We start from the raw sequence: 9,953 nt of genomic DNA on the forward strand, positions 1-9,953 counted from the left end.
CCCATCAGGCATCTCTGTTTTCTGCAGCTAGTGGTGCAAAGGATTTAGGGAAAAATCTGGAGAGCTATTGGATATTCACTAGATCTTAAAGTCTATCGCCATCTAGTGGTTAAAATGAGCAGCGAACTTAGTACAACACGTTTTAGAGAGCACCTCCAGGAATAAATCAAGCATTTAAACTTAACTCGTCCATATGTTGTTGTTTATAGGAAATAAAGCAATGAAGGTCATGGCTGAGCATTTCCACTAGAGTGTTTCAATGACTGCCTCAGATAGGTAGATTTAGACAGACAGGGTTTCTCACGTCATAAACATATGGAACCACTCCCGGCAACTTGTGGGGAGGGCTTTTGAGCTGCGGGTGGGTGTTAGGAGATAGAGGTGGGGACTAATATTAATTTCATATTCATAAATCTGTTCGTACTGAACGAAGATTAATATTTGCTTGATATTTGTGTCAAAATGTTTTTTTTAATTATTATTATTTATTTATCAGAGACAACACACATTAAGTAACATTTCAGTTTCCACATCAATGTAAATTTGCCAGAGTTATCTAATAAGCTAATATTCAAAATCTTCCATTTTGACGTCATATCCTGTTACAGGATAGAGAGATTCTGTGAGAGTTTACAGCATAAATGCTAACATATAAAATACATAGAAGACATTGAAGAGCCATATATCTATACATATATATGTGTCTTTCTGTACTCGACTTGATCTCATAGGCCACAGAACTGAAATGGTTTCTGAACAGGTTTGAGGGCAGTGGATGCAATGGTTTATCTTACTTCAGTGTGATATGTTCTTCAGTAAACCAGAAATGACTAAACTTATCACTAAAGCCGCCTACTCATGTTAAAGCCTGTTTGCACTCTCCTATTTGCAGGCTCACTGATACAGAGAAGAACCTATCTCTTACCCCCTGGAGAAAACTGTAGCCCAGCCGAGAGATACCTCCCCCAGTTTAGTGCTATCTTGATAGCAGATGTCCCTGAGGAAGCTACTGCACCTGAGTGTACAGGGTCTGAGGGAGCATAATATCAGCTTTTACAAATATGAACACTTTTATATGTACATTTTAATTGTGCAAAAAGTAGTTGACACTATAAGAGTAATTTATTAATAAATTATAGATTTAAAGCAAAATGTAGTGTTCACCCCATTGGTGTACGGTGAGGTAAACAAAACTCACATGATGTTTTAAATGTGGCTACAACATCCCTATTCAAAACATCAGGATGCAGCTCCATTTCCTTTAAATAAGAACATTTCACAAAGCCACATTTCAGCTTTGTGTGAGAGCCCAGCTGTGAGGAACGAGTAATAGAAGCTCTGGGTTTTAGCCCTATTCACCTGGAAATCTGTGTTTCATTCTTGTGTTCTCCATATTTAATCTGTACTTATACTTCACAGAGCTTGTATTTTCAACTTTCATGTTGGTTACATACTTCACAGTGCTAACTATTTTAAGGCACAGTAAACAACATATACCCCAAAGCCCATGAGGTCAAGTGTGCACTTTGGTACCACTAAATAATTCTGTTTTTATGGTACAGTCTTGTTAGCACAAGACCGTGTGGCATTTGAAGTCTGGAGGGCAGACATAGGCTCTTCCTCTGAGAACAAAATAAGAGTCTCTGGTTCACATTTCTGTCCAACGTAGCATTGACAGGTGAATGCCTTGGTAAACATCTCCAGGTCCGTGAGTGAAGGTTTCCCCAAGGCTTCATATCGTCCTGCTGGGCCCCGCTGAATGCTGAAGCTGCCTGCACTCAGGTGTAAATAGTGGTTGGAGTTATACTTCTTCCTTATACAGCGACCTTTCCCCTGGCACAAGAAGTTACTGCAGAGCCTGGCAGCTGTTGTGACATTGATGATGTAAGGGTTGATGGTGCTGTCAAGGTGGGCGGAGAAAGCTTCACATGAGGCCTAGTGTGTGAGTTTGTGAGAGGAAAAAAAAGACTGAGAAATACAAAGAGTGATAGCTGCATTTCTTAAGCCTGTTCCTAAAAGCTTAAGTGTGACGCTTCAGTGTGTTTAATGGTACCTTGTCATCAAAGTCAGTGCTGGCCCCCCACAGCACAGCCCCAGAAGCACCTACTGCTGCACTCTCCCCCAGGGTGCTGACTAAGTCTCCCTGTGGACCAGTACAAAAGTAGGCCATGTGTAAGAGCAAGTAAATTTATCACGTCAAGATAAACCTCTGGTTCAAACTGAAAACAGTGGCACTGTGCATTTCATTACTATCCATTCACAAACATATAGCTGTAAATCATACCACACTAAATACGCTGTGGAATTTGTCAGTGCAAGTAATCCCAAAGACATTCAGTGATATTTTTCAATTACTTCTGTCAATGTCCTATTCTTATCCTATCCTGTCCTATTCTGGAGATTGCATTTCTCTGTTCTTTTAGAGATGGGAGCTTTAAACTCCACTCTAAACATTGACTAATTCCCATTAGAAGTCATATCAATTTTGCAAATTTTGCCCATTTGAGGCTTTCTTTGGGCCACTGTAGATTCAAATGATAAATGTTCAGCCATGTTGCCTGCTGCTTATTTCAATCCTGATGCATCTTGTAGCATATAAACAATACTACACAGACAGGTTAAACACAGGATTCTATCTAGAGGGATGTTTAAGTGCTCTTATTTGTCTTTAAATAAACCTAAATTCCCATTTCATCTTTGAAAACTCTAATGTCTAATTTTAACAGTTGACAGAGTACAAAAATGTTAATCTTAAGAACGAACTGTGAGTTTAGATTATATAAAACACTGTTAGAAAGAAAAGCACTAAAGAACATTATATTTAGAATGGGTCCTAATTTAGAGCAAGAGTATGTAACATTATTTTTAACAGTAAACTAAAATCAGACCTGGCTCAGCAGTCGTTTGTTCTGGTCTATAAAAACAGGCCGGCTGTAGACATAAACCGGAGCTGTGTGTGTCCGCCTGGGCAAGGCTGCTACCCGCAGTGCTTCATGCACACGATTTTGAACCATGAGGGCAGCAGAGCGGTGGTCCGCGAGTGAAGCCTGCAGGTAGATAGAGGGAAACAGTGCTGTGCTCACCTCCCACAACCACAGCAGCCTCTTGTTCTGCCTTTGCACCTCCTTTGAGCAGTGCCCTGTGTAGTTTGGCCTCTCCCAGCCGTAGTTATAGCAGTTGGGGAAGAGGTAAAAACCCCAGAGGTATCGTGGTCGTAACTGAGTGGCCAAGGTCAAAGTCTCTAGCATGTACCTTTTGGCAGCAGATTGAAAGTGATGCCTGGCCAGAGCTACAGCTTGCCGCATGGTAAGGGACGGATGCTTTTCTTGGCCAAAGCTGACCGACAGAGTCCGGTAGATGCTCTTTAAACCCCAGTTCCTTTCCCACAGGGGCCGCCAGCCCTCCCAGTCAATCACAGCCAGGCCAGGGGAGGTCTCGGAGGGGATGTAGTGAAAGATGTCTGCCCTGGCTTTCTCTAGGCTGGCTTGCAGGTTACCTCTCTGAGGGATGCCACCATAAAACTGTCTCTTGGACTTTGGGTCCACATGGGGGTACAAGCCCATACGATCAGTGTAGAACAAAACAAGGAACTGGTCTGGGATTTTGGCTGGGTTACTCACACCAAGAAACAGAGAAGTATCCAGAGAGATGTTGTACCTGTTGCACACGAGATCTGGAATGTTCCAGGTCACTATGAAGGGGTGTCCATTAAAAAGGGGCGGGGCAGTGCTAGGCAGGGATTGGCCAGAAGAGTGAGTGGAGCTGAGAGTGAAAACACCAGTAAGGGACAGTGACAGGATGAGCAGCATAAGCACAGACAAGCCCATTCTTCTCCCTGGTGGTGGCAAGTTGGTTAGTTTTCAATCCCACCAATATGTTATTAATTTTACAGATATGCTTACTAAAGCCACTTCAGTGTATAACAATAACATGATCTATCATTTCCCAGCTTGCCTATGTCAATTCACTGACCACAAATGAATAAACAAGCGTTACAGTACCTGGACATCACTTCACTCCAGTCTGGCTCTCAAGCATTGGACGCAAAGATTTTCTGGAGCAAAGTATAAAGTGAATGAAAGGACCACTGCAAAACAAGCCTCTCCTCCAATATAGAAAAAAAATATGTGTGTGTGTGTGTGTGTGTGTGTGTGTGTAAGAGAGAGAGAGAGAGAGAGAGAGAGAGAGAGAGAGAGAGCTATGTACCCACATATTCTGGCTATGTATTTGTCTATGTCATGTCAAGGTCATGGTGTGCCAAGTTTGTTTTGCAGAAAGTCAGGAAGACACACTAGAGTGTTATATCATGAAGCATATAGCTGTCTAACATTAAGACTAAACTACTTTCTGGACAAGTGGGTAATTTGGACAAGTGTGCATCTCCCTGCACATCACTGCTTTTTGACAGGAGGACCAAAATTTCAGCAAAAAAAACACAATTCTCATACTGCCATTAGAGATATCTTTCCACCTCTGCAGGAGCCTATATGAAGCAATGTACTCCCACACTGCAGACTCTGACACACAGGTGTGAGCTGCCTTACTGTAGCTGGCTGAGATTGAAAACAAGGTGCTGCAACACCTCTGTCCTGACATACAGAAATTTTTGAGCCACAGATACAGCTAAGAAGACAAAACAAGGCATGTAAACAAAGAAATCAGACACAACATTGTCCACATGGCTGAACCAGTTGCTACATTGTAACTGCTTACCTGTTAAAATGAATATCCCATATACCAAAAGATTGGAAATACTCATCTAATATTTCTTCTGGATTTGTTTGCTGTAGTAACAGACTGTACTCTTCTGACAAGGCTTTGGAATTAAGGTTAGATCATTGCTTTGATGGCATTTAGCCACAAGAGCTTTAGTGAGGTTGTTCACTAATGTTGGCTGATTAGTTCTTTATTACAAAAGCCAATCCGCCTCATCCCAGAGGTATTTACTGGAGCTGTATCACTCCAGAGAAAACAATTCCTTTGTTATACAGTCCAGTGCTGAGGACACTGAAACCCCTGACGCACTGGATTTTCAGCTCCATGAAAAGGTCACATGAAACACCACCACACCACACATGGAATCCCATTTCATTCTACTCGTTTGTGTTAAGGTAGCAGAGTAGGTTAGGAATATCTACAAATATTTGGACGTATACATTATTGTAGCGGTAAGGTCTCTGAAAGATTATCTTTGATAATCTGTGAGTAAATATGATATAAATACAAATGAATGAAAGTATCCCCAACTATTAAAAGTAGTTCCAGTCAGTTCTGGTAAACAATGTTCTACTTTATCAGGCTTCTGTTTGCAAACCCAAATTGTACCCTCTCTCAGAAATGGGACTCTAGTGCAGGATAGGAAGGTTCTGATGCTTGACTCACATCTTCTAACCTTCCAGAACACTAGCATTGTCCAAAGAATTGGTTCAAGCCTGTAATTCCACTCTGGGCTACGTGAGGGCGCCATTGTCTTCGTTGACATCCAGCCACATTCCATGAATAGTGCTTCCAAAAATAGTAATAGTAATAGTAATAGTAATAGTTTCATATCATCATTGTTCGTCGACTTCATCGAGTATGACACAATAGTAGCATGCTCCTAATGTATATGCATATGCAGAGGTAACTTATAGATATTTTCTTCTAATTTTTCACTGTCATGTCTGAATTTTTCAAACTTTATTATGATATTAGTTTGGTGATAATAATGCTAACAAAGGACAAAAATTACTACTTTGAAACTTTTTTCAATCATTAGTTACTACTAGCCATGAATTTATTTTTATAAATTTGTTAAATTCTATTGACTGTGAGGAGTTGGTGTGTTCTCCCCATGTCCACGTGGGTTTCCTCCGGGTGACTGTGAGGAGTGTGGTGTGTTCTCCCTGTGTCCGCGTGGGTTTCCTCCGGGTGCTCCGGTTTCCTCCCACAATCCAAAAACACATGTTGTAGATGGATTGGCGACTCAAAAGTGTCCGGAAGTGTGAGTGAATATGTGTGTGTGTCTGTGTTGCCCTGTGAAGGAGTGGCGCCCCCTCCAGGGTGTATTCCCGCCTTGCGCCCAATGATTCCAGGTAGGCTCTGGACCCACCGCGCCCCTGAACTGGATAAGCGCTTACAGATAATGAATGAATGAATGAATAAATTCTATTAAATATCCAGCAGATACGTACTTTCTGTCACATTATTCACAGGTGGTGCTGTATATTGCCATGTTTTGGGCATGAAGTGAAGGACTGGCTCCTGGACTCCACAGAAATTTAGGGCCAGAATATGAATAGAAGAGAAGTACACTATATGTCCAAAGGGAATATTTTATATGCCTTGTAACTAGGAAATTCTGCCACTTTAAGATATATAATTAGGTGTAAATTCCCTACAGAAAATAACGAAATGAGAAGATTTAGGCTGTCTGCACAAGAAGTCAATGTCCCAAAACTTATCACCTAGCGGTGTAGCGGTGTCCCAGAAAATCAGGATGTTGAGCAGCAAAGCTATGTTCTCTAAAGAAATGAAGCTCCATTTAGTACTATTGGCATGACTTAGAGTGGCATTTTTCATCCAGATCTAATCATCCAACATCAGAACTGGACCTCACCAATGTTCATGAGCCCAAAGGCATTCAAATACTCAAAGAAATGTTTCATCATCTAATCTACAGCTTTTACACATGAATTTATACTACTTGTCCTCAAATATCTCACCATATAGTGTTGAGAGGTCTATATTTGCCATCCATGCAGATGTAACATCTACAAGTCAGCAGACCTGAGACCCAAGCTGTGGCACGCTGAAAAACAAAACAGCACAGGCACTTTTATTCTGCAGATTCCCAGGATGTGGCTTTGCTGTTTTTGCTATATAAGGTATATATGTGGTATTAATTGTTTTACTTCAGCCATTTGGAGCTGATTTAGAGTTCACTGCGAGGGAACTCTGGGCATTGAGTTTTTGCTCTGTACTGTAATGTCTGTGGAGGGAATAATAGAGGAGTGTTTTAATCTTCTGTTGGCTTAGCATTTAGAGCTGATTTTTCTCTGCCTTCTTATCTTCAGTCTGCCTTGGAGTCTCTGTCTGCACTAACACATTACCAAGTCATTATTCTGAGGCAATTCCAATGAACCCATTGGCCCTTTGTGGGACCCAAAAAAAGCTGGAAAATGTGTGGATGCATAGGTTACGTTCAAAACCGTGTAGACACCCATTAAAATGACTGAATTCAGCTATTGTATGGCAAATCTGTTGCAAATTGAAAGATGTGGTGTAAAGTGTTACGTGTTAAAAGTGCCTTGTTAAAAGCCCCTGAGGTCTTCACTATGATAATTTCACTGTCAGTATTTTTCTATAAATGTTATGAGGCTATGTGCTTGTGTTTATAAACCTGTTAGCAACAGGTGTGGCAGAAACCCCAGTCTTCAATAAAGTGTATTCGATTAATGAGAGAAAAACAAGAACACACAGTAGTCCCACACTGTCCGGTCAAACCAAGTTATCACAAAGATCACAAACAACATACACAAGGCTCTAAAGCAAGCACCTACTATGTGTACGCCTTCAGTAAACCACACCAGACTGTCCCCCTGGACTGGAGGATTAAGTCACATGTAATTATCATCCATTTCTCCAGCAGTAACTGTTTTGATGCTCCAGGTCTTGCACAGTAGTTCTTCCAAACGATTCTCGATGCAACTTTGTGTGTGTGTGATTTTTTTTTTTACAATTAAGGAAATTTTATATATTCATCTAAATTAATTTGACTTGCCATTTCTTTATGCAATTAGACAATCTTTAAATTATCTATTTGATCTATTTTGTAATACTATTAATAAATCAAAGAAATACAAGGAATTAAAGTCTGTATCTACCCTGACCTAAATTTCCCTGCTGCCACTCGCCTACGTTTACTTGTGGATTTGTTTTTGGGTTATGTTTATTTACAGCATCTGGCTACTCACACCACTAAATCTGGTATTAGCCAAATCCCCACTTAAAATGATCATGCCATTTGATTTGCAATGTTTGTGGCATGGGATGGCCATGTGTTGTTTTTTTTAGGGATGAAAAATAGATGTGTACATGAATATTAGACGCATATAAACACACTCACTGCGTAATCTAATAATGCTGTAAATCTGATGGAAATATGCTCTTGTTAGACATGGCAGGAATAAATCAGGTAAACAGATAATCAGACAACCATACATATGAGTATCTGTAATTTTATACACAGCCCTACATACAATTCATATGCTAATTAAATTAGAACACACTTTATTTCTACAAGAATCTATCTGTGAAAAATAATCACAGGATTCAAATGCAAGGGTTTTATTTACCAGATCAGATTCCCAGTTCTTCTGGCACATATTTAGCATTTAGAGGCCTAACGTTTCAGTTGTTAAACTCAAACTAATTGCTTAGGGCCGCCTTGCACAACCTTCATTTTTCTGGAAGTGTAGGTTTTCACTCCCTGACAGAATGGCTGTCATTCAACACTTGTACCATTCAACCTACAAATTCTCTCAAGGAATCATGTCAGGAATGTGCTCTTTCACCATTTCTTTTGTTGTTGTCTTTGGTTCCATTTGAACTTTTCGGACCAGAATTAATTTTGAATTTTTAAATTTGCAGTTTACAAATTGCTCCAAGAGACACCAGACTTACTGTTTACGGTACCACTTTAAAATAAGACCACAAACATAAAGGCTTATAAATGGTTTAAAAATCAATTAATTACAAGGTTGTCTATTAGGTTGTAAACACATTCATTTGTAACACAGTGATAAGAAGTACAACACTTTTTTATTGTACTTTTTTATACTGAATGTGACAAGAAAACATACTAATAATGTCAATAAAAAGAATGTTAATTTAGTGATTTCATATGATACGGTACACCACATTATCACTGATGTATAAAAAGACACTTTGTTGGTGGATAATTTGTTAAATGGTAAAACCTATCAACAAATATATGCTGAAACAGACAGGGTTAATGTCGACTGATGGAGAAGACAATGTGAGGTCAAAATCCGGCAAGATCTAAGGTTAAACAGTATAGATGGATTTGGGTTCATTATCTGGCAAACAGCATGTCACATTTGCCTGTTCTATCTGTGTGTTATAAGTGATTATTAAAGACTATTAATGTATTAACAACTTAATTATTCATGTTAATAACAATTCTTTAATAGATTTTAAGGGATTTATTAATACCATGTTCATAAATTCTTTTCTTATGGGTCTCTACAATCACATGTGCATTAATGAGCTCCAAATATGGAAGTTGCCCAGTCATCAGCTTCTTAAAACATTACATCAGTTTTTAAAATCCCTTTGAACACTGTTTAAAGAGATAGCTTGGTGTGTGTGCGCTTCTGACCCACTGAAATTCTGATATAATCTAATATAATCTAATGAATGATTTGAAAATGTCCTGTGACGTGAACAAAGTAGGTGCTGTAACTGACTTGCCAAAATAAATGTATGGTCACTTTATGGAGTTGTGGATAATTGATTTTTAATGCCTTAAGTCTAAGTGTATGTGAGATTTTGGCTTCAAATGTAAAATTACAAAAAATATACATTTTATGAGCTTGAAGCTAATTATACTAATGTGAACATGTGTAATATAATTTCAGATTCAGTCATTTGGACAGATTAGTAGTTACAGATTCATGAAAACCAAACACACATGGTCCAGATCTGAAAGTGGAAAAGAGTGGAATAGTAGATCAGGATTTGCATCAATGCCCTGCAATGGACAGGTCCCATGCCCAGGTTGTTTCCTGCCTTGTGCATTAATTCCCCCAGGACCTCAATTAGGATGAAGCAGTCACATAAGATGGTGTATATAAATCTGGTTGTCTCTCTAAATGTGGTCTTTGTTATCTGCCCATAGTGCATGACATACATTTCAAGCAGAGCTAAAAGTGTTGTCTTGATGTCTTATG

At 39.4% G+C, this 9,953-nt stretch overlaps 1 protein-coding gene across 1 annotated transcript; it reads right to left on the minus strand.

Annotated features, from left to right (window-relative positions):
- Positions 1 to 1,551: 1,551 nt before the first annotated feature.
- LOC136695074 (hyaluronidase PH-20-like) lies at positions 1,552 to 3,827 on the minus strand. The gene is made up of 3 exons (XM_066668883.1): positions 2,889 to 3,827; positions 2,054 to 2,143; positions 1,552 to 1,935 (listed from the first exon to the last, which is right to left on the minus strand). The coding sequence occupies exons 1-3, from the start codon at positions 3,825 to 3,827 to the stop codon at positions 1,552 to 1,554; spliced, it is 1,413 nt and encodes a 470-aa protein (XP_066524980.1).
- Positions 3,828 to 9,953: the final 6,126 nt, after the last annotated feature.

The sequence above is a fragment of the Hoplias malabaricus genome, chromosome 4 (assembly GCF_029633855.1).
Source record: "Hoplias malabaricus isolate fHopMal1 chromosome 4, fHopMal1.hap1, whole genome shotgun sequence".
NCBI classification, from domain to species: domain Eukaryota; kingdom Metazoa; phylum Chordata; class Actinopteri; order Characiformes; family Erythrinidae; genus Hoplias; species Hoplias malabaricus.